Below are 24,829 nucleotides of genomic sequence, written 5' to 3'. Positions count from 1 at the left end.
TTCCGTTAGGAATGTCGTAGAGACATGAAAGATAAACCTCTATGTAGGTCTGACTTAGACCTAAATTTCATAAACTGACTTCCTTCAGCAAAAATCAACAGGAAGTTGGCAAAAACCCCTTCAAAACGAAAGTTTCCTAAAAAATGTGTTTTTTGCCACTTTGAGCTGTAATTTGACCCCCTTAAAATGCTTCAAAACTCACCAAATTCTACACACACATCAGGACTGTCAAAAATTGCGATCTAATAAAAAACCAAATCCCAAAACTCAAAATTGCCCTCTAGCGCCCCATAGGAATAAAACACAGCCAAAACTGCTTCTAGGAAGAAAACAGACGAAACTGCTTGTAACTTCCGGTAGGAATGTCGTAGAGACATGAAACAAAAAACTCTATGTAGGTCTGACTTAGACCTAAATTTCATAAACAGACTTCTTTCAGCAAAAATCAACAGGAAGTTGGCAGAAACCCCTTCAAAGCGAAAGTTTCCTAAAAAATGTCATTTTTGCCTCTTTGAGCTGTAATTTGACCCCCTTAAAATGCTTCAAAACTCACCAAATTCTACACACACATCAGGACTGGCGAAATTGCCATCTAATTAAAAAAAAAAAAAAAAATTAAAAAAATAAAATCTAAATTTCGCTCTAGCGCCCCCTAGGAAAAAACTGACAAAACTGCTTGTAACTTCCGTTAGGAATGTCGTAGAGACATGAAACAAAAACTTCTATGTAGGTCTGACATAGACCTAAATTTCATAAACTGACTTCCTTCAGCAAAAATCAACAGGAAGTTGGCAGAAACCCCTTCAAAACGAAAGTTTCCCAAAAAATGTCATTTTTGCCACTTTGAGCCTCGGGATCCCCCGGGAAGAGCTAGACGAAGTGGCCGGGGAGAGGGAAGTCTGGGTTTCCCTGCTTAGGCTGTTGCCCCCGCGACCCAACCTCGGATAAGCGGAAGATGATGGATGGATGAGAAAATGCAGCATGGCGTGGACATCGGGAAGATGAAGTTATTATTTCCAGGCTTATGCAGGCCGCATAAATCAAGTTTGACATGTGTGCATTTAGCTAAAAATGAGTTAATTTGACAACCTCTTAAATCAGAGGTGTCAAAGTGGTTTTCACTGAGGGCCACATCCCAGTTATGTTTGGCCCCAGAGGGCATCTTCTAACAGTGAATACTATTATTACACTTTTTTTTTCATGCATTTTATTTGTAGATTTTTCTAAAATCAAAATGTAAAAAAATATATAGCAGGTTGCAATAATTTCCCCTCAGAATGTTGTGAATATTACTGTAAATAGAAAAACAGTACTGTTGTTTTGATGGTAAAAAAAAAAAAGGCAGCTCAGTTGCAAGAATTTTACTGCAAAATTGTTTTTTTTACTGTAAATTAAAAAAAATGCAATTTTACAGTACAATTTTGGCACATGAGGTGCCAGTTTTTTTTTGTTCTGCAGACCTCTCCAAGGTTTCTAATTGTTGTTCCATTGGGTTGACTTTTTTCTTGCCCTGATGTGGGATCTGAGCCAAGGATGTCGTTGCGGCTTGTGCAGCCCTTTGAGACAATATAATTAAACTTTGATTGATTGGGTTTTTTTTACCGCAAATCAACAAGTGTAGATGTTTTGGTGTATTACTGAAAATTCAGTATTTAAAGGAAAATGCTGTAAAAAACACATTCAATTTCAAAATTTTACCATGAGATCTATTGCTACTTTTACATTGCACAATTTGATGGATAACTTGTCTTGAAATCATTATTATTAGTATTTATTTCTATTTAAAAAATGGGTGCAATGTTTGATCATATATTTTTGCATAATTAGACAATATTGAAGTTAACATAATTTGCGATTACATGGAGTATTTTTTTTTTTTAATTCGCAAAATAGCAAAATAAAATTTACATTGCACAATTTGATAGATAACTTGTCTTGAAATCATTATTATTAGTATTTATTTCTATTTTAAAAAATGGGTTGAATCATATATTTTTGCATAATTAGACAATATTGAAGTTAACATAATTTGTGATTACATGGAGTATTTTTTGAATTTTTTTCTCAAAATAGCAAAATAAAATTTACATTGCACAATTTGATGGATAACTTGTCTTGAAATCATTATCATTGGTATTTATTTCTATTTAAAAATGGGTTGAATGGTTGATCATATATTTTTGCATAATTAGACAATATTTAAGTTAACATAATTTGTGATTACATGGAGTATTTTTTTAAAAATGTTCTCAAAATAGCAAAATAAAATTTACATTGCACAATTTGATGGATAACTTGTCTTGAAATCATTATTATTAGTATTTATTTCTATTTTAAAAAATGGGTTGAATCATATATTTTTGCATAATTAGACAATATTTAAGTTAACATAATTTGCGATTACATGGAGTATTTTATTTTTATTTTTTTCTCAAAATAGCAAAATAAAATTTACATTGCACAATTTGATGGATAACTTGTCTTGAAATCATTATTATTAGTATTTATTTCTATTTAAAAAATGGGTGCAATGTTTGATCATATATTTTTGCATAATTAGACAATATTGAAGTTAACATAATTTGCAATTACATGGAGTATTTTTTTTAAATTTTTTTTCTCAAAATAGCAAAATAAAATACATTTATTCAGAAAAGTTACAGTACTTTATTGTTATTTCCAGACTTTCAAGGGCCAAATAAAATGAAGTGCCGAGGCCACTTCTGCCTTGAGTTTGACACCTGTGTTTTAAAAATGGATCAACTAACGCCCACAGGTGCTTTTTTTCCACACCTAAAAAAACGCTCTACTTTCAGTAAAAAACGCTTTACGACTCTTAAATTTAACGGTGACACCTTCCATTAGCTGGGATCTCCGTGCTGATTATAAAAGAACAAGCATTTCCTGTTTAGAGAACCCCTGTTGATCTCATTCCGGCCTCTCAGTTAAGACAAAGCCGATAAAAACCCTTTTTTCCTTCTGAACAGGAACTCGAGATGCAGGCTCGAGCCCACGGCCTCCCGACCATGGCCGCCTCTTTGGGGACCACAGAGCTGTCCTCGCATCTCCTCAAGCAGCAGCAGTCGCCCCCCCAGCCCCAGCAACCCCCTCTCTACCAGGAAGACCCAAACAATGATTACCTCCAAAGGTTAGCCGCGGTGGGCGGCGCCGGCCCCGGGCCTCAGGACCACTTGGCGGGCGCCGACGGCTGCACCACCTTCTCCGACCCGCTGTCCCACTTCACCGAGATCTTCAGCGCCACCCTCAAGGGCGAGCACCGGCTGGACGAGATCCTCATGGACGACCCGCTGTCGCCGTTCGGCGGCGACCCGCTGCTGTCGTCCGGGTCGCCCGGGCCGGCGTCCAAGGACAGCAGCCGGCGGAGCAGCTTCAGCTCGGGGGAGGGCGACGATCTATAATGCAGGCGGGGGTCAAAGGTTAAACAGAGCTGGCCTTGTATATACACTGTGCAGTTCTTACTGATCCAGAATCAGCTCATGGAGCTCCCGTAAAGAGACTGACTTCAAAAAGGGAGACATCTACTGGCCTTGGCTGAAACTGTAGTCGCTGTACACTGAAAACTACTTTTTATTTTTGCATTGGTCCTTTTGCAAAATGCCTTATTCTTCCACCGCCGTGCCTAACATGCTGTGTTTTTATATTTATACGTCCTTGTAATCAGATAAATATATATATTATTATCCAACGTCTTACTTTTGTATGTCCAGTAGGGGTGGGGAACACTATAATAAACCCCTTTTTGATATGATTGCCCTCTTCTTGCCATGCAGAATCATTGACATGTCATAATAATAATCGACTAGATCAGGCAATTCCTGAAGGAATTGTGTGTGAATGCTCCGATGCTGAAGTTGAACTGAAATGCTGGCAAAAGTTAGTATGAATGTTAATAATTTTGTCCACTAAAGACGCCGAGATCATTATCCATGCGTTTGTTACGCCTCGTCTCGATTACTGTAACGCATTATTTTCGGGTCTCCCCATGTCTAGCATTAAAATATTACAGTTGGTACAAAATGCTGCTGCTAGACTTTTGACAAGAACAAGAAAGTTTGATCACATTACGCCTGTACTGTATATACCTTTATATACATATATACATACATATATACCTATACTGTATATACCTTTATATACATATATACATACATATATAACTATACTGTATATACCTTTATATACATATATACATACATATAAACCTATACTGTATATACCTTTATATACATATATACATACATATATACCTATACTGGCTCACCTGCACTGGCGTCCTGTGCACTTAAGATGTGACTTTAAGGTTTTACTACTTACGTATAAAATACTACACGGTCTAGCTCCATCCTATCTTGCCGATTGTATTGTAGCATATGTCCCGGCAAGAAATCTTTTTTGGCGTAATATGATCAAACTTTGTTGTTCTTGTCAAAAGTCTAGCAGCCGCATTTTGTACCAACTGTAATCTTTTAATGCTAGACATGGGGAGACCCGAAAATAATATGTTACAGTAATCGAGACGAGGCGTAACAAACGCATGGATAATGATCTCGGCGTCTTTAGTGGACAAAATGGAGCGCATTTTAGCGATATTACGGAGATGGAAGAAGGCCGTCTTAGTAACGCTTTTAATGTGTGACTCAAAGGAGAGAGTTGGGTCAAAGATAACACCCAGATTCTTTACCGAGTCGCCTTGTTTAATTGTTTGGTTGTCAAATGTTAGAGTTGTATTATTAAATAGAGGTCGGTGTCTAGCAGGACCAATAATCAGCATTTCCATTTTTTTGGCGTTGAGTTGCAAAAAGTTAGCGGACATCCATTGTTTAATTTCATTAAGATACGCCTCCAGCTGACTACAGTCCGGCGTGTTGGTCAGCTTTAGGGGCATGTAGAGTTGGGTGTCATCAGCATAACAGTGAAAGCTAACACCGTATTTGCGTATGATGTCACCTAGCTGCAGCATGTAGATGCTGAAGAGTGCAGGGCCAAGGAACGAACCCTGGGGAACTCCACACTTAATCTTAACGTAGTCCGAGGTCATACTGTTATGGGAGATGCACTGCACCCTGTCAGTAAGATAAGAGTTAAACCAAGACAGGGCTAAGTCTGACTTACCAATTTGTGCTTTAAAGGCACTGTCCTCTACAACATGTCGTCACGTCCTCTTTTCCTCCTTATAAACAGCATGCTGGCCAAGTCACATAATATGTGTGTGTGAAAGCCGCATAAACTTGGTCAACAGGCATACAGGTCACACTGAGGGTGGCCGTATAAACAACTTTAACATTGTTACAAATATGCGCCAGACTGTGAACCCACGCCAAACAAGAATGACAAAACACATTTCGGGAGAACACCCGCACCGTAACACAACCTAAACACAACAGAACAAATACCCAAAACCCCTTGCAGGACTAACTCTTTCGGAATGCTACCTAATGTTTATTTGATTTTTAAATTTATTAGCCTTTGGAAAAAGTTAATGTTGACATTTACCTCAGAAGGCTGCAAATAGAAAAGAGGCATTCATTTTTTTAATTACATTTTATTTAATATACCACTGATGTATTTTCGTTTGTTTTTTGAAAGTTGATTTTGCACTACTACGTTATATAAGCTCTGCATGTTGCATGGGAGGAAGCCCGAGTACCCGGAGGGAAGCCACGCAGTCACGGAGAGAACATGCAAACTCCACACAAAAAGATCCCAATTGAACCCAGCATTACTCAGGACCTTCGTATTGTAAGGCAGATGCACTAACCCCTGACCCACCGTGCTGCCCTTTTTAAGCCTTGCTTGTTCAATATTCATTGCAAAACTTATTTGGGTCCTATTAAAAGATTAATTTCTTCAACCTTGGCCCGCGGCTTTGTTCAGTTTTAAATTTTGGACACCCCTGTGTTAGTTGTTTGAGTGGAATGTGTTGTTGTTGGTGTCAGAGTTAGTTTGAGTCGAACAGAGAAGGAAGAGGGTATTTTGCAGGAAAACATGATTTAATTTAAATAATAGAACAAGAACATTAGAAAGGGTACTAACACAAAACGTGCACGAGGCGGATAACCAACTAAGAGAGCTAGCATGGGAGCTAGAAAACAAAAGGAATTTAGCATGGAAGTTAGCAAAAACAAAAAGGGGCCTAGCGTGCAAGCTAGCGGGTAGCGAGAAGGAAAACAGAAGTCGTACTTGTAACATGAAAACAAACTGGAAGCCGGGAACGAAAAACAGTACGCTACAAACATCTAACAAATATAGCTTACCGCTACGCTGCAGAGACACGACAGGAGTGACATGAAACGTGACAACAATCCAGCACTGACTGGTGGACAAAAGCAGGTACAAATAGGGGCGGGCTGATTGACACCAGGTGTGGCCAGATGCCAATCAGCCGCAGCACAGGGAAAAAAACAGGAAACGGATAAAATAAGAGCGCTGACAGGAACTAAAAACAGGAAATACTAAACACACAGAGGAAAAACTAAAACACAAAAAAACGGTCAGCGGCAAGCCTGACAGCTGGAATGGTTTGAAAAGGTTGAAAAATGTGGGGATTGTGGATGTTTTAAAAATGGGACAATTCATTTCGAATAAGGAAAATGTACCTGAAAACTGGGAATTTCTGGAAATCAGGGATTTTTATTTTCTATTTTTAATGGAGAGCACACAATTTTGAACAGGCTGAATATTTCGAAGTTGAAACAATTGAATCGGAGGAAAAATGTGGGGGTTGTGGAACTTTGAAAAATGTCCCATTCATTTCAATAGAAATTTCGGGAAAAATCAAGAATGTTTTCCAGTTCAACAAACAAATTCGTCTTTCGTCCTGATTAAGAAGAATGTTGGGGCGGTGGAACGGTTGAAAATGTGGAAGTAGTCGCCAGAAAAAAGGATCGAAAAAGGGTTTTAAAAAAAAAACGGAATTTTGAGAATTCCTGGATTTTTTTTTTACTTGGAAAAAAGACAGTTTGAATTTCCAGGATGAATGGAATATGTTGAAGGGGAAATGGTTTGAATCAGTTGAAAAATGTGGGAATTGTGGAAGTTTGAAAAATGGACAGTTCATTTTGAATAGGGAAAATGTCCCTGAAAACGGGAATTTTTTGGAAATCCGGGATTTTTTCTTTTTTTTATTGTTGAAGAAGAGCACACAATCTAGAATAGGTTGAATATTTTGGAATTGGAACCGTTTGAATTGGAGGAAAAATGTCCTATTCATTTTAATAGGAATTTCATGGAAATTTCAGGAAAATCAAGAATTTTTTCCAGTTCAACAAACAAATTCGTCTTTTGTCCTGATTAAGAAGAATGTTGGGACGGTGGAACGGTTGAAAAATGTGGAAGTAGTCGCCAGAAAAAAGGAACGAAAAAGGTTTTTGTTTTTTTTTTAAAAAGGGAATTGTGAGAATTCCTGGAATTTTTTTTTACTTGGAAAAAACAGGTTGAATTTCCAGGATGAATGGAATATGTTGAAGGGGAAATGGTTTGAATCAGTTGAAAAATGTGGGAATTGTGGAAGTTTGAAAAATGGACAGTTCATTTTGAATAGGGAAAATGCCCCTGAAAACGGGAAATTTTTGGAAATCCGGGATTTTTTTTTTTTTTATTGTTGAAGAAGAGCACACAATCTAGAACAGGTTGAATATTTTGGAGTTGGAACCGTTTGAATTGGAGGAAAAATGTGGGAGTTGTGGAACTTTGAAAAATGTCCTATTCATTTTAATAGGAATTTCATGGAAATTTCAGGAAAATCAAGAATTTTTTCCAGTTCAAAAAATAAATTCGTCTTTTGTCCTGATTAAGAATAATGTTGGGACGGTGGAACGGTTGAAAAATGTGGAAGTAGTCGCCAGAAAAAAGGATCAAAAAAGGTTTTTGTTTTTTTTTAAAAAGGGAATTGTGAGAATTCCTGGAATTTTTTTTTACTTGGAAAAAAAAAGTTTGAATTTCCAGGATGAATGGAATATGTTGAAGGTGAAATGGTTTGAATCGGTTGAAAAATGTGGGAATTGTGGAAGTTTAAAAAATGGACGGATCATTTTGAATAGGGAAAATGTCCCTGAAAACGGGAATTTTTGGGAAATCCGGGATTTTTTTTTTTTTTAATTGTTGAAGAAGAGCACACAATCTAGAACAGGTTGAATATTTTGGAGTTGGAACCGTTTGAATTGGAGGAAAAATGTGGGAGTTGTGGAACTTTGAAAAATGTCCTATTCATTTTAATAGGAATTTCATGGAAATTTCAGGAAAATCAAGAATTTTTTCCAGTTCAACAAACAAATTCGTCTTTTGTCCTGATTAAGAAGAATGTTGGGACGGTGGAACGGTTGAAAAATGTGGAAGTAGTCGCCAGAAAAAAGGAACGAAAAAGGTTTTTGTTTTTTTTTTAAAAAGGGAATTGTGAGAATTCCTGGAATTTTTTTTTACTTGGAAAAAACAGGTTGAATTTCCAGGATGAATGGAATATGTTGAAGGGGAAATGGTTTGAATCAGTTGAAAAATGTGGGAATTGTGGAAGTTTGAAAAATGGACAGTTCATTTTGAATAGGGAAAATGCCCCTGAAAACGGGAATTTTTTGGAAATCCGGGATTTTTTTTTTTTTTATTGTTGAAGAAGAGCACACAATCTAGAACAGGTTGAATATTTTGGAGTTGGAACCGTTTGAATTGGAGGAAAAATGTGGGAGTTGTGGAACTTTGAAAAATGTCCTATTCATTTTAATAGGAATTTCATGGAAATTTCAGGAAAATCAAGAATTTTTTCCAGTTCAAAAAATAAATTCGTCTTTTGTCCTGATTAAGAATAATGTTGGGACGGTGGAACGGTTGAAAAATGTGGAAGTAGTCGCCAGAAAAAAGGATCAAAAAAGGTTTTTGTTTTTTTTTAAAAAGGGAATTGTGAGAATTCCTGGAATTTTTTTTTACTTGGAAAAAAAAAGTTTGAATTTCCAGGATGAATGGAATATGTTGAAGGTGAAATGGTTTGAATCGGTTGAAAAATGTGGGAATTGTGGAAGTTTAAAAAATGGACGGATCATTTTGAATAGGGAAAATGTCCCTGAAAACGGGAATTTTTGGGAAATCCGGGATTTTTTTTTTTTTTAATTGTTGAAGAAGAGCACACAATCTAGAACAGGTTGAATATTTTGGAGTTGGAACCGTTTGAATTGGAGGAAAAATGTGGGAGTTGTGGAACTTTGAAAAATGTCCCATTCATTTTAATAGGAATTTCATGGAAATTTCAGGAAAAATCAAGAATTTTTTCCAGTTCAACAAACAAATTCGTCTTTTGTCCTGATTAAGAAGAATGTTGGGACGGTGGAACGGTTGAAAAATGTGGAAGTAGTCGCCAGAAAAAAGGATCGAAAAAGGTTTTAAAAAAAAACTAAAAAAAACAGAATTGTGAGAATTCCTGGAATTTTTATTTACTTGGAAAAAAATACAGTTTGAATTTCCAGGATGAATGGAATATGTTGAAGGGGAAATGGTTTGAATCGGTTGAAAAATGTGGGAATTGTGGAAGTTTAAAAAATGGACAATTCATTTTGAATAGGGAAAATCTCCCTGAAAACGGGAATTTTTGGGAAATCCGGGATTTTTTTTTTAATTGTTGAAGAAGAGCACACAATCTAGAACAGGTTGAATATTTTGGAGTTGGAACTGTTTGAATTGGAGGAGAAATGTGGGAGTTGTGGCACTTTGAAAAATGTCCCATTCATTTTAATAGGAATTTCATGGAAATTTCAGGAAAAAACAAAAAATGTTTCCATTTCAACAAACAAATTCGTCTTTTGTCCTGATTAAGAAGAATGTTGGGACGGTGGAACGGTTGAAAAATGTGGAAGTAGTCGCCAGAAAAAAGGATCGAAAAAGGTTTTTTTTGGGGGGGTTTTTTTAAAGGGAATTGTGAGAATTCCTGGAATTTTTTTTACTTGTAAAAAAACAGTTTGAATTTCCAGGATGAATGGAATATTTTGAAGGGGAAATGGTTTGAATCGGTTGAAAAATGTGGGAATTGTGGAAGTTTAAAAAATGGACAGTTCATTTTGAATAGGGAAAATGTCCCTGAAAACGGGAATTTTTGGGAAATCAGGGATTTTTATTTTCTATTTTTAATGGAGAGCACACAATTTTGAACAGGCTGAATATTTCGAAGTTGAAACAATTGAATCGGAGGAAAAATGTGGGAGTTGTGGAACTTTGAAAAATGTCCCATTCATTTCAATAGAAATTTCGGGAAAAATCAAGAATGTTTTCCAGTTCAACAAACAAATTCGTCTTTCGTCCTGATTAAGAAGAATGTTGGGGCGGTGGAACGGTTGAAAATGTGGAAGTAGTCACCAGAAAAAAGGATCGAAAAAGGGTTTTTAAAAAAAAACGGAATTTTGAGAATTCCTGGATTTTTTTTTTACTTGGAAAAAAGACAGTTTGAATTTCCAGGATGAATGGAATATGTTGAAGGGGAAATGGTTTGAATCAGTTGAAAAATGTGGGAATTGTGGAAGTTTGAAAAATGGACAGTTCATTTTGAATAGGGAAAATGTCCCTGAAAACGGGAATTTTTTGGAAATCCGGGATTTTTTCTTTTTTTTATTGTTGAAGAAGAGCACACAATCTAGAATAGGTTGAATATTTTGGAATTGGAACCGTTTGAATTGGAGGAAAAATGTCCTATTCATTTTAATAGGAATTTCATGGAAATTTCAGGAAAATCAAGAATTTTTTCCAGTTCAACAAACAAATTCGTCTTTTGTCCTGATTAAGAAGAATGTTGGGACGGTGGAACGGTTGAAAAATGTGGAAGTAGTCGCCAGAAAAAAGGAACGAAAAAGGTTGTTTTTTTTTTTTTAAAAAGGGAATTGTGAGAATTCCTGGAATTTTTTTTTACTTGGAAAAAACAGGTTGAATTTCCAGGATGAATGGAATATGTTGAAGGGGAAATGGTTTGAATCAGTTGAAAAATGTGGGAATTGTGGAAGTTTGAAAAATGGACAGTTCATTTTGAATAGGGAAAATGCCCCTGAAAACGGGAATTTTTTGGAAATCCGGGATTTTTTTTTTTTTATTGTTGAAGAAGAGCACACAATCTAGAACAGGTTGAATAATTTGGAGTTGGAACCGTTTGAATTGGAGGAAAAATGTGGGAGTTGTGGAACTTTGAAAAATGTCCCATTCATTTTAATAGGAATTTCATGGAAATTTCAGGAAAAATCAAGAATTTTTTCCAGTTCAACAAACAAATTCGTCTTTTGTCCTGATTAAGAAGAATGTTGGGACGGTGGAACGGTTGAAAAATGTGGAAGTAGTCGCCAGAAAAAAGGATCGAAAAAGGTTTTTAAAAAAAACAAAAAAAAACAGAATTGTGAGAATTCCTGGAATTTTTATTTACTTGGAAAAAAATACAGTTTGAATTTCCAGGATGAATGGAATATGTTGAAGGGGAAATGGTTTGAATCGGTTGAAAAATGTGGGAATTGTGGAAGTTTAAAAAATGGACAATTCATTTTGAATAGGGAAAATCTCCCTGAAAACGGGAATTTTTGGGAAATCCGGGATTTTTTTTTTTAATTGTTGAAGAAGAGCACACAATCTAGAACAGGTTGAATATTTTGGAGTTGGAACTGTTTGAATTGGAGGAGAAATGTGGGAGTTGTGGCACTTTAAAAAATGTCCCATTCATTTTAATAGGAATTTCATGGAAATTTCAGGAAAAAACAAAAAATTTTTCCATTTCAACAAACAAATTCGTCTTTTGTCCTGATTAAGAAGAATGTTGGGACGGTGGAACGGTTGAAAAATGTGGAAGTAGTCGCCAGAAAAAAGGATCGAAAAAGGTTTTTTTGGGGGGTTTTTTTTTAAAGGGAATTGTGAGAATTCCTGGAATTTTTTTTACTTGTAAAAAAACAGTTTGAATTTCCAGGATGAATGGAATATTTTGAAGGGGAAATGGTTTGAATCGGTTGAAAAATGTGGGAATTGTGGAAGTTTAAAAAATGGACAATTCATTTTGAATAGGGAAAATGTCCCTGAAAACGGGAATTTTTGGGAAATCCGGGATTATTTTTTTTTTTAATTGTGGAAGAAGAGCACACAATCTAGAACAGGTTGAATATTTTGGAGTTGGAACCGTTTGAATTGGAGGAAAAATGTGGGAGTTGTGGAACTTTGAAAAATGTCCCATTCATTTTAATAGGAATTTCATGGAAATTTCAGGAAAAATCAAGAATTTTTTCCTGTTCAACAAACAAATTCGTCTTTTGTCCTGATTAAGAATAATGTTGGGACGGTGGAACGGTTGAAAAATGTGGAAGTAGTCGCCAGAAAAAAGGATCGAAAAAGGTTTTAAAAAAAAAAAAAAACGGAATTGTGAGAATTCCTGGAATATTTTTTTACTTGGAAAAAAGACAGTTTGAATTTCCAGGATGAATGGAATATGTTGAAGGGGAAATGGTTTGAATCGGTTGAAAAATGTGGGAATTGTGGAAGTTTAAAAAATGGACAATTCATTTTGAATAGGGAAAATCTCCCTGAAAACGGGATTTTTGGGGAAATCCGGGATTTATTTATTTTTTAATTGTTTAAGAAGAGCACACAATCTAGAACAGGTTGAATATTTTGGAGTTGGAACCGTTTGAATTGGAGGAAAAATGTGGGAGTTGTGGAACTTTGAAAAATGTCCCATTCATTTTAATAGGAATTTCATGGAAATTTCAGGAAAAATCAAGAATTTTTTCCAGTCCAACAAACAAATTCGTCTTTTGTCCTGATTAAGAAGAATGTTGGGACGGTGGAACGGTTGAAAAAGGTGGAAGTAGTCGCCAGAAAAAAGGATCGAAAAAGGTTTTTGTTTTTTTTTTAAAAGGGAATTGTGAGAATTCCTGGAATTTTTTTTTACTTGGAAAAAAACAGTTTGAATTTCCAGGATGAATGGAATATGTTGAAGGGGAAATGGTTTGAATCGGTTGAAAAATGTGGGAATTGTGGAAGTTTAAAAAATGGACAATTCATTTTGAATATGGAAAATGTCCCTGAAAACGGGAATTTTTGGGAAATCCGGGATTTTTTTTTTTTATTTGTTGGAGAAGAGCACACAATCTAGAACAGGTTGAATATTTTGGAGTTGGAACCGTTTGAATTGGAGGAAAAATGTGGGAGTTGTGGAACTTTGAAAAATGTCCCATTCATTTTAATTGGAATTTTATGGAAATTTTAGGAAAAATCAAGAATTTTTTCCAGTCCAACAAACAAATTCGTCTTTTGTCCTGATTAAGAAGAATGTTGGGACGGTGGAACGGTTGAAAAAGGTGGAAGTAGTCGCCAGAAAAAAGGATCGAAAAAGGGTTTTAAAAAAAAACGGAATTGTGAGAATTCCTGGAATTTTTTTTTACTTGGAAAAAAGACAGTTTGAATTTCCAGGATGAATGGAATATGTTGAAGGTGAAATGGTTTGAAACGGTTGAAAAATGTGGGAATTGTGGAAGTTTAAAAAATGGACAATTCATTTTGAATAGGGAAAATGTCCCTGAAAACGGGAATTTTTTGGAAATCCGGGATTTTTTTTTTATTTTTATTGTTGAAGAAGAGCACACAATCTAGAACAGGTTGAATATTTTGGAGTTGGAACTGTTTGAATTGGAGGAAAAATGTGGGAGTTGTGGAACTTTGAAAAATGTCCCATTCATTTTAATAGGAATTTCATGGAAATTTCAGGAAAATCAAGAATTTTTTCCAGTTCAAAAAATAAATCCGTCTTTTGTCCTGATTAAGAAGAATGTTGGGACGGTGGAACGGTTGAAAAATGTGGAAGTAGTCGCCAGAAAAAAGGATCGAAAAAGGTTTTTGTTTTTTTTTAAAAAGGGAATTGTGAGAATTCCTGGAATTTTTTTTCACTTGGAAAAAAACGGGTTGGATTTCCAGGATGAATGGAATATGTTGAAGGGGAAATGGTTTGAATCGGTTGAAAAATGTGGGAATTGTGGAAGTTTAAAAAATGGACAATTCATTTTGAATAGGGAAAATGTCCCTGAAAACGGGAATTTTTGGGAAATCCGGGATTTTTTTTTTTTTTTAATTGTTGAAGAAGAGCACACAATCTAGAACAGGTTGAATATTTGGGAGTTGGAACCGTTTGAATTGGAGGAAAAATGTGGGAGTTGTGGGACTTTGAAAAATGCCCCATTCATTTTAATAGGAATTTCATGGAAATTTCAGGAAAAATCAAGAATTTTTTCCAGTTCAACAAACAAATTCGTCTTTTGTCCTGATTAAGAAGAATGTTGGGACGGTGGAACGGTTGAAAAATGTGGAAGTAGTCGCCAGAAAAAAGGATCGAAAAAGGTTTTTTTGGGGGGTTTTTTTTTAAAGGGAATTGTGAGAATTCCTGGATTTTTTTTTACTTGTAAAAAAACAGTTTGAATTTCCAGGATGAATGGAATATTTTGAAGGGGAAATGGTTTGAATCGGTTGAAAAATGTGGGAATTGTGGAAGTTTAAAAAATGGACAATTCATTTTGAGTAGGGAAAATGTCCCTGAAAACGGGGATTTTGGGGAAATCCGGGATTATTTTTTTTTTTAATTGTTGAAGAAGAGCACACAATCTAGAACAGGTTGAATATTTTGGAGTTGGAACCGTTTGAATTGGAGGAAAAATGTGGGAGTTGTGGAACTTTGAAAAATGTCCCATTCATTTTAATAGGAATTTCATGGAGATTTCAGGAAAAATCAAGAATTTTTTCCAGTTCAACAAACAAATTCGTCTTTTGTCCTGATTAAGAAGAATGTTGGGACGGTGGAACGGTTGAAAAATGTGGAAGTAGTCGCCAGAAAAAAGGATCGAAGAAGGGGTTTTTTTTTGTTTTTTTTAACGGGAATTGTGAGAATTTCTGGAATTTTTTTTTACTTGGAAAAAAACAGTTTGAATTTCCAGGATGAATGGAATATGTTGAAGGGGAAATGGTTTGAATCGGTTGAAAAATGTGGGAATTGTGGAAGTTTAAAAAATGGACAATTCGTTTTGAATAGGGAAAATGTCCCTGAAAACGGGAATTTTTTGAAAATCCGGGATTTATTTTTTTTTAATTGTTGAAGAAGAGCACACAATCTAGAACAGGTTGAATATTTTGGAGTTGGAACCGTTTGAATTGGAGGAAAAATGTGGGAGTTGTGGAACTTTGAAAAATGTCCCATTCATTTTAATAGGAATTTCATGAAAATTTCAGGAAAAATCAAGAATTTTTTCCAGTTCAACAAACAAATTCGTCTTTTGTCCTGATTAAGAAGAATGTTGGGACGGTGGAACGGTTGAACAATGTGGAAGTAGTCGCCAGAAAAAAGGATCGAAAAAGGTTTTTAAAAAAAAAAAAAAAAAAGGAATTGTGAGAATTCCTGGACATTTTTTTTACTTGGAAAAAACAGTTTGAATTTCCAGGATGAATGGAATATGTTGAAGGGGAAATGGTTTGAATCGGTTGAAAAATGTGGGAATTGTGGAAGTTTAAAAAATGGACAATTCATTTTGAATAGGGAAAATGTCCCTGAAAACGGGAATTTTCGGGAAGTCCAGGTTTTTTTTCTTTTAATTGTTGAAAAAGAGCACACAATCTAGAACAGATTGAATATTTTGGAGTTGGAACTGTTTGAATTGGAGGAAAAATGTGGGAGTTGTGGCACTTTGAAAAATGTCCCATTCATTTTAATAGGAATTTCATGGAAATTTCAGGAAAAATCAAGAATTTTTTCCATTTCAAAAAACAAATTCGTCTTTTGTCCTCATTAATAAGAATGTTGGGACGGTGGAACGGTTGAAAAATGTGGAAGTAGTTGCCAGAAAAAAGGATCGAAAAAGGTTTTTTTTTTTTTTTTTTTTTAAGGGAATTGTGAGAATTCCTGGAATTTTTTTAACTTGTAAAAAAACTGTTTGAATTTCCAGGATGAATGGAATATTTTGAAGGGGAAATGGTTTGAATCGGTTGAAAAATGTGGGAATTGTGGAAGTTTAGAAAATGGACAATTCATTTTGAATAGGGAAAATGTCCCTGAAAACGGGAATTTTTGGGAAATCCGGGATTTTTTTTTTTTTTAATTGTTGAAGAAGAGCACACAATCTAGAACAGGTTGAATATTTTGGAGTTGGAACCGTTTGAATTGGAGGAAAAATGTGGGAGTTGTGGAACTTTGAAAAATGTCCCATTCATTTTAATAGGAATTTCATGGAAATTTCAGGAAAAATCAAGAATTTTTTCCAGTTCAACAAACAAATTCGTCTTTTGTCCTGATTAAGAAGAATGTTGGGACGGTGGAACGGTTGAAAAATGTGGAAGTAGTCGCCAGAAAAAAGGATCGAAAAAGTTTTTGTTTTTTTTAAAAGGGAATTGTGAGAATTCCTGGAATTTTTTTTTTACTTGGGAAAAAACTGTTTGAATTTCCAGGATGAATGGAATATGTTGAAGGTGAAATGGTTTGAATCGGTTGAAAAATGTGGGAATTGTGGAAGTTTAAAAAATGGACAATTCATTTTGAATAGGGAAAATGTCCCTGAAAACGGGAATTTTTAAGAAATCCGGGATTTTTTTTTTTTTTAATTGTTGAAGAAGAGCACACAATCTAGAACAGGTTGAATAATTTGGAGTTGGAACCGTTTGAATTGGAGGAAAAATGTGGGAGTTGTGGAACTTTGAAAAATGTCCCATTCATTTTAATAGGAATTTCATGGAAATTTCAGGAAAAATCAAGAATTTTTTCCAGTCCAACAAACAAATTCGTCTTTTGTCCTGATTAAGAAGAATGTTGGGACGGTGGAACGGTTGAAAAAGGTGGAAGTAGTCGCCAGAAAAAAGGATCGAAAAAGGTTTTTGTTTTTTTTTAAAAAGGGAATTGTGAGAATTCCTGGAATTTTTTTTTACTTGGAAAAAAACAGTTTGAATTTCCAGGATGAATGGAGTATGTTGAAGGGGAAATGGTTTGAATCGGTTGAAAAATGTGGGAATTGTGGAAGTTTAAAAAATGGACAATTCATTTTGAATAGGGAAAATGTCCCTGAAAACGGGAATTTTTGGGAAATCCGGGATTTTTTTTTTTTTTTAATTGTTGAAAAAGAGCACACAATCTAAAACAGGTTGAATATTTTGGAGTTGGAACCGTTTGAATAGGAGGAAAAATGTGGGAGTTGTGGAACTTTGAAAAATGTCTCATTCATTTTAATAGGAATTTCATAGAAATTTCAGGAAAAATCAAGAATTTTTTCCAGTCCAACAAACAAATTTGTATTTTGTCCTGATTAAGAAGAATGTTGGGACGGTGGAACGGTTGAAAAATGTGGAAGTAGTCGCCAGAAAAAAGGATCGAAAAAGGTTGTTTTTTTTTTTTTAAAAGGGAATTGTGAGAATTCCTGGAATTTTTTTTTACTTGGAAAAAAGACTGTTTGAATTTCCAGGATGAATGGAATATGTTGAAGGGGAAATGGTTTGAATCAGTTGAAAAATGTGGGAATTGTGGAAGTTTAAAAAATGGACAATTCATTTTGAATAGGGAAAATGTCCCTGAAAACGGGAATTTATGGGAAATCCGGGATTTTTTTTTTTTTTTAATTGTTGAAGAAGAGCACACAATCTAGAACAGGTTGAATATTTTGGAGTTAGAACCGTTTGAATTGGAGCAAAAATGTGGGAGTTGTGGAACTTTGAAAAATGTCCCATTCATTTTAATAGGAATTTTATGGAAATTTCAGGAAAAATCAAGAATTTTTTCCAGTCCAACAAACAAATTCGTCTTTTGTCCTGATTAAGAAGAATGTTGGGACGGTGGAATTGTTGAAAAAGGTGGAAGTAGTCGCCAGAAAAAAGGATCGAAAAAGGGTTTAAAAAAAAAACGGAATTGTGAGAATTCCTGGAATTTTTTTTTACTTAGAAAAAAGACAGTTTGAATTTCCAGGATGAATGGAATATGTTGAAGGGGAAATGGTTTGAATCGGTTGAAAAATGTGGGAATTGTGGAAGTTTAAAAAATGGACAATTCATTTTGAATAGGGAAAATGTCCCTGAAAACGGGAATTTATGGGAAATCCGGGATTTTTTTTTTTTTTTAATTGTTGAAGAAGAGCACACAATCTAGAACAGGTTGAATATTTTGGAGTTAGAACCGTTTGAATTGGAGCAAAAATGTGGGAGTTGTGGAACTTTGAAAAATGTCCCATTCATTTTAATAGGAATTTTATGGAAATTTCAGGAAAAATCAAGAATTTTTTCCAGTCCAACAAACAAATTTGTCTTTTGTCCTGTTTAAGAATAATGTTGGGACGGTGGAACGGTTGAAAAATGTGGAAGTAGTCGCCAGAAAAAAGGATCGAAAAAGGTTTTTGTTTTTTTTTTAAAAGGGAATTGTGAGAATTCCTGGAATTTTTTTTCACTTGGAAAAAAACAGTTTGAATTTCCAGGATGAATGGAATATGTTGAAGGTGAAATGGTTTGAAACGGTTGAAAAATGTGGGAATTGTGGATGTTTAAAAAATGGACAATTCATTTTGAATAGGGAAAATGTCCCTGAAAACGGGATTTTTTGGGAAATCCGGGATTGATTTTTTTTTTAATTGTTGAAGAAGAGAACACAATCTAGAACAGGTTGAATATTTTGGAGTTGGAACCGTTTGAATTGGAGGAAAAATGTGAGTTGTGGAACTTTGAAAAATGTCCCATTCATTTTAATAGGAATTTCATGGAAATTTCAGGAAAAATCAAGAATTTTTTCCAGTTCAACAAACAAATTCGTCTTTTGTCCTGATTAAGAAGAATGTTGGGACGGTGGAATTGTTGAAAAAGGTGGAAGTAGTCGCCAGAAAAAAGGATCGAAAAAGGGTTTAAAAAAAAAACGGAATTGTGAGAATTCCTGGAATTTTTTTTTACTTAGAAAAAAGACAGTTTGAATTTCCAGGATGAATGGAATATGTTGAAGGGGAAATGGTTTGAATCGGTTGAAAAATGTGGGAATTGTGGAAGTTTAAAAAATGGACAATTCATTTTGAATAGGGAAAATGTCCCTGAAAACGGGAATTTATGGGAAATCCGGGATTTTTTTTTTTTTTTAATTGTTGAAGAAGAGCACACAATCTAGAACAGGTTGAATATTTTGGAGTTAGAACCGTTTGAATTGGAGCAAAAATGTGGGAGTTGTGGAACTTTGAAAAATGTCCCATTCATTTTAATAGGAATTTTATGGAAATTTCAGGAAAAATCAAGAATTTTTTCCAGTCCAACAAACAAATTTGTCTTTTGTCCTGTTTAAGAAGAATGTTGGGACGGTGGAACGGTTGAAAAATGTGGAAGTAGTCGCCAGAAAAAAGGATCGAAAAAGGTTTTTGTTTTTTTTTTAAAAGGGAATTGTGAGAATTCCTGGAATTTTTTTTCACTTGGAAAAAAACAGTTTGAATTTCCAGGATGAATGGAATATGTTGAAGGTGAAATGGTTTGAAACGGTTGAAAAATGTGGGAATTGTGGATGTTTAAAAAATGGACAATTCATTTTGAATAGGGAAAATGTCCCTGAAAACGGGATTTTTTGGGAAATCCGGGATTGATTTTTTTTTTAATTGTTGAAGAAGAGAACACAATCTAGAACAGGTTGAATATTTTGGAGTTGGAACCGTTTGAATTGGAGGAAAAATGTGAGTTGTGGAACTTTGAAAAATGTCCCATTCATTTTAATAGGAATTTCATGGAAATTTCAGGAAAAATCAAGAATTTTTTCCAGTTCAACAAACAAATTCGTCTTTTGTTCTGATTAAGAAGAATGTTGGGACGGTGGAACGGTTGAAAAATGTGGAAGTAGTCGCCAGAAAAAAGGATCGAAGAAGGGTTTTTTTTGGGGTTTTTTAACGGGAATTGTGAGAATTCCTGGAATTTTTTTTTACTTGGAAAAAACAGTTTGAATTTCCAGGATGAATGGAATATGTTGAAGGGGAAATTGTTTGAATCGGTTGAAAAATGTGGGAATTGTGGAAGTTTAAAAAATGGACAATTCATTTTGAATAGGGAAAATGTCCCTGAAAACGGGAATTTTTTGGAAATCCGGGATTATTTTTTTTTTTAATTGTTGAAGAAGAGCACACAATCTAGAACAGGTTGAATATTTTGGAGTTGGAACCGTTTGAATTTGAGGAAAAATGTGGGAGTTGTGGAACTTTGAAAAATGTCCCATTCATTTTAATAGGAATTTCATGGAAATTTCAGGAAAAATCAAGAATTTTTTCCAGTCCAACAAACAAATTCGTCTTTTGTCCTGATTAAGAAGAATGTTGGGACGGTGGAACGGTTGAAAAAGGTGGAAGTAGTCGCCAGAAAAAAGGATCGAAAAAGGCTTTTGTTTTTTTTTAAAAAGGGAATTGTGAGAATTCCTGGAATTTTTTTTTACTTGGAAAAAAAACAGTTTAAATTTCCAGGATGAATGGAATATGTTGAAGGGGAAATGGTTTGAATCGGTTGAAAAATGTGGGAATTGTGGAAGTTTAAAAAATGGACAATTCATTTTGAATAGGGAAAATGTCCCTGAAAACGGGAATTTTGGGGAAATCCGGGATTTTTTTTTTTTTTTATTGTTGAAGAAGAGCACACAATTTAGAACAGGTTGAATATTTTGGAGTTGGAACTGTTTGAATTGGAGGAAAAATGTGGGAGTTGTGGCACTTTGAAAAATGTCCTATTCATTTTAATAGGAATTTCATGGAAATTTCAGGAAAAATCAAGAATTTTTTCCAGTTCAACAAACAAATTCGTCTTTTGTCCTGATTAAGAAGAATGTTGGGACGGTGGAACGGTTGAAAAATGTGGAAGTAGTCGCCAGAAAAAAGGATCGAAAAAGGGTTTAAAAAAAAACGGAATTGTGAGAATTCCTGGAATTTTTTTTTACTTGGAAAAAAGACAGTTTGAATTTCCAGGATGAATGGAATATGTTGAAGGGGAAATGGTTTGAATCAGTTGAAAAATGTGGGAATTGTGGAAGTTTAAAAAATGGACAATTCATTTTGAATAGGGAAAATGTCCCTGAAAACGGGATTTTTTGGGAAATCCGGGATTTTTTTATTTATTTTTTTTTAATTGTTGAAGAAGAGCACACAATCTAGAACAGGTTGAATATTTTGGAGTTGGAACCGTTTGAATTGGAGGAAAAATGTGGGAGTTGTGGAACTTTGAAAAATGTCCCATTCATTTTAATAGGAATTTCATGGAAATTTCAGGAAAAATCAAGAATTTTTTCCAGTTCAACAAACAAATTCGTCTTTTGTCCTGATTAAGAAGAATGTTGGGACGGTGGAACGGTTGAAAAATGTGGAAGTAGTCGCCAGAAAAAAGGATCGAAAAAGTTTTTTTTTTTTTTTTTTAAAGGGAATTGAGAGAATTCCTGGAATTTTATTTTACTTGGAAAAAAACAGTTTGAATTTCCAGGATGAATGGAATATGTTGAAGGGGAAATGGTTTGAATCGGTTGAAAAATGTGGGAATTGTGGAAGTTTAAAAAATGGACAATTCATTTTGAATATGGAAAATGTCCCTGAAAACGGGAATTTTTTGGAAATCCGGGATTCTTTTTTTTTAATTGTTGAAGAAGAGCACACAATCTAGAACAGGTTGAATATTTTGGAGTTGGAACCGTTTGAATTGGAAGAAAAATGTGGGAGTTGTGGAACTTTGAAAAATGTCCCATTTATTTTAATAGGAATTTCATGGAAATTTCAGGAAAAATTAAGAATTTTTTCCAGTCCAACAAACAAATTCGTCTTTTGTCCTGATTAAGAAGAATGTTGGGACGGTGGAACGGTTGAAAAAGGTGGAAGTAGTCGCCAGAAAAAAGGATCGAAAAAGTTTTTTTTTTTTTTTTTAAAAGGTTATTGTGAGAATTCCTGGAATTTTTTTTTACTTGGAAAAAACAGTTTGAATTTCCAGGATGAATGGAATATGTTGAAGGGGAAATGGTTTGAATCAGTTGAAAAATGTGGGAATTGTGGAAGTTTGAAAAATGGACAGTTCATTTTGAATAGCCCTGAAAACGGGAATTTTTTGGAAATCCGGGATTTTTTTTTTTTTTATTGTTGAAGAAGAGCACACAATCTAGAACAGGTTGAATATTTTGGAGTTGGAACCGTTTGAATTGGAGGAAAAATGTGGGAGTTGTGGAACTTTGAAAAATGTCCTATTCATTTTAATAGGAATTTCATGGAAATTTCAGGAAAATCAAGAATTTTTTCCAGTTCAAAAAATAAATTCGTCTTTTGTCCTGATTAAGAATAATGTTGGGACGGTGGAACGGTTGAAAAATGTGGAAGTAGTCGCCAGAAAAAAGGATCAAAAAAGGTTTTTTTTTTTTTTTTTAAGGGAATTGTGAGAATTCCTGGAATTTTTTTTTACTTGGAAAAAAAACAGTTTGAATTTCCAGGATGAATGGAATATGTTGAAGGTGAAATGGTTTGAATCGGTTGAAAAATGTGGGAATTGTGGAAGTTTAAAAAATGGACAATTCATTTTGAATAGGGAAAATGTCACTGAAAACGGGAATTTTTGGGAAATCCGGGATTTTTTTTTTTTTTAATTGTTGAAGAAGAGCACACAATCTAGAACAGGTTGAATATTTTGGAGTGGGAACCGTTTGAATTGGAGGGAAAATGTGGGAGTTGTGGAACTTTGAAAAATGTCCCATTCATTTTAATAGGAATTTCATGGAAATTTCAGGAAAAATCAAGAATTTTTTCCAGTTCAACAAACAAATTCGTCTTTTGTCCTGATTAAGAAGAATGTTGGGACGGTGGAACGGTTGAAAAATGTGGAAGTAGTCGCCAGAAAAAAGGATCGAAAAAGGTTTTTGTTTTTTTTTTAAAAGGGAATTGTGAGAATTCCTGGAATTTTTTTTTACTTGGAAAAAAACAGTTTGAATTTCCAGGATGAATGGAATATGTTGAAGGGGAAATGGTTTGAATCGGTTGAAAAATGTGGGAATTGTGGAAGTTTAAAAAATGGACAATTCATTTTGAATAGGGAAAATGTCCCTGAAAACCGGAATTTTTGGGAAATCCGGGATTTTTTTTTTTTTTTAATTGTTGAAGAAGAGCACACAATCTAGAACAGGTTGAATATTTTGGAGTTGGAACCGTTTGAATTGGAGCAAAAATGTGGGAGTTGTGGAACTTTGAAAAATGTCCCATTCATTTTAATAGGAATTTTATGGAAATTTCAGGAAAAATCAAGAATTTTTTCCAGTCCAACAAACAAATTCGTCTTTTTTCCTGATTAAGAAGAATGTTGGGACGGTGGAACGGTTGAAAAAGGTGGAAGTAGTCGCCAGAAAAAAGGATCGAAAAAGGGTTTAAAAAAAAAACGGAATTGTGAGAATTCCTGGAATTTTTTTTTACTTGGAAAAAAGACAGTTTGAATTTCCAGGATGAATGGAATATGTTGAAGGTGAAATGGTTTGAAACGGTTGAAAAATGTGGGAATTGTGGAAGTTTAAAAAATGGACAATTCATTTTGAATAGGGAAAATGTCCCTGAAAACGGGATTTTTGGGGAAATCCGGGATTGATTTTTTTTTTAATTGTTGAAGAAGAGAACACAATCTAGAACAGGTTGAATATTTTGGAGTTGGAACCGTTTGAATTGGAGGAAAAATGTGAGTTGTGGAACTTTGAAAAATGTCCCATTCATTTGAATAGGAATTTCATGGAAATTTCAGGAAAAATCAAGAATTTTTTCCAGTTCAACAAACAAATTCGTCTTTTGTCCTGATTAGGAAGAATGTTGGGACGGTGGAACGGTTGAAAAATGTGGAAGTAGTCGCCAGAAAAAAGGATCGAAGAAGGGTTTTTTTTTGGTTTTTTTAACGGGAATTGTGAGAATTCCTGGAATTTTTTTTTACTTGGAAAAAAACAGTTTGAATTTCCAGGATGAATGGAATATGTTGAAGGGGAAATGGTTTTAATCGGTTGAAAAATGTGGGAATTGTGGAAGTTTAAAAAATGGACAATTCATTTTGAATAGGGAAAATGTCCCTGAAAACGGGAATTTTTTGGAAATCCGGGATTCTTTTTTTTTAATTGTTGAAGAAGAGCACACAATCTAGAACAGGTTGAATATTTTGGAGTTGGAACCGTTTGAATTGGAAGAAAAATGTGGGAGTTGTGGAACTTTGAAAAATGTCCCATTCATTTTAATAGGAATTTCATGGAAATTTCAGGAAAAATTAAGAATTTTTTCCAGTCCAACAAACAAATTCGTCTTTTGTCCTGATTAAGAAGAATGTTGGGACGGTGGAACGGTTGAAAAAGGTGGAAGTAGTCGCCAGAAAAAAGGATCGAAAAAGTTTTTTTTTTTTTTTTTAAAAAGGGAATTGTGAGAATTCCTGGAATTTTTTTTTACTTGGAAAAAACAGTTTGAATTTCCAGGATGAATGGAATATGTTGAAGGGGAAATGGTTTGAATCAGTTGAAAAATGTGGGAATTGTGGAAGTTTGAAAAATGGACATTCATTTTGAATAGGGAAAATGTCCCTGAAAACGGGAATTTTTTGGAAATCCGGGATTTTTTTTTTTTTATTGTTGAAGAAGAGCACACAATCTAGAACAGGTTGAATATTTTGGAGTTGGAACCGTTTGAATTGGAGGAAAAATGTGGGAGTTGTGGAACTTTGAAAAATGTCCCATTCATTTTAATAGGAATTTCATGGAAATTTCAGGAAAAATCAAGAATTTTTTCCAGTTCAACAAACAAATTCGTCTTTTGTCCTGATTAAGAAGAATGTTGGGACGGTGGAACGGTTGAAAAATGTGGAAGTAGTCGCCAGA

The 24,829-nt window shown here is 34.5% G+C and overlaps 1 protein-coding gene across 5 annotated transcripts in view; it reads left to right on the top strand.

Moving 5' to 3' along the window:
• Window positions 1–3,766, top strand: part of tfec (transcription factor EC) — a 146,729-nt gene extending 142,963 nt beyond the window's left edge. For all 5 annotated transcript variants that reach the window (XM_061914247.1, XM_061914246.1, XM_061914248.1 and 2 more), the window contains one exon: window positions 2,988–3,766. In XM_061914247.1, the coding sequence (XP_061770231.1) occupies window positions 2,988–3,419 (432 nt within the window). In that variant the 3' untranslated portion in view covers window positions 3,420–3,766. The remainder of the gene's footprint in view (window positions 1–2,987) is intronic.
• Window positions 3,767–24,829: the final 21,063 nt, after the last annotated feature.

This window comes from Nerophis ophidion, linkage group LG10 (genome assembly GCF_033978795.1).
Source record: "Nerophis ophidion isolate RoL-2023_Sa linkage group LG10, RoL_Noph_v1.0, whole genome shotgun sequence".
Classification (NCBI taxonomy): Eukaryota; Metazoa; Chordata; class Actinopteri; order Syngnathiformes; family Syngnathidae; genus Nerophis; species Nerophis ophidion.
Note: the sequence above shows the minus strand (reverse complement) of the source record. Positions and strands in the feature narration are given on the sequence as shown.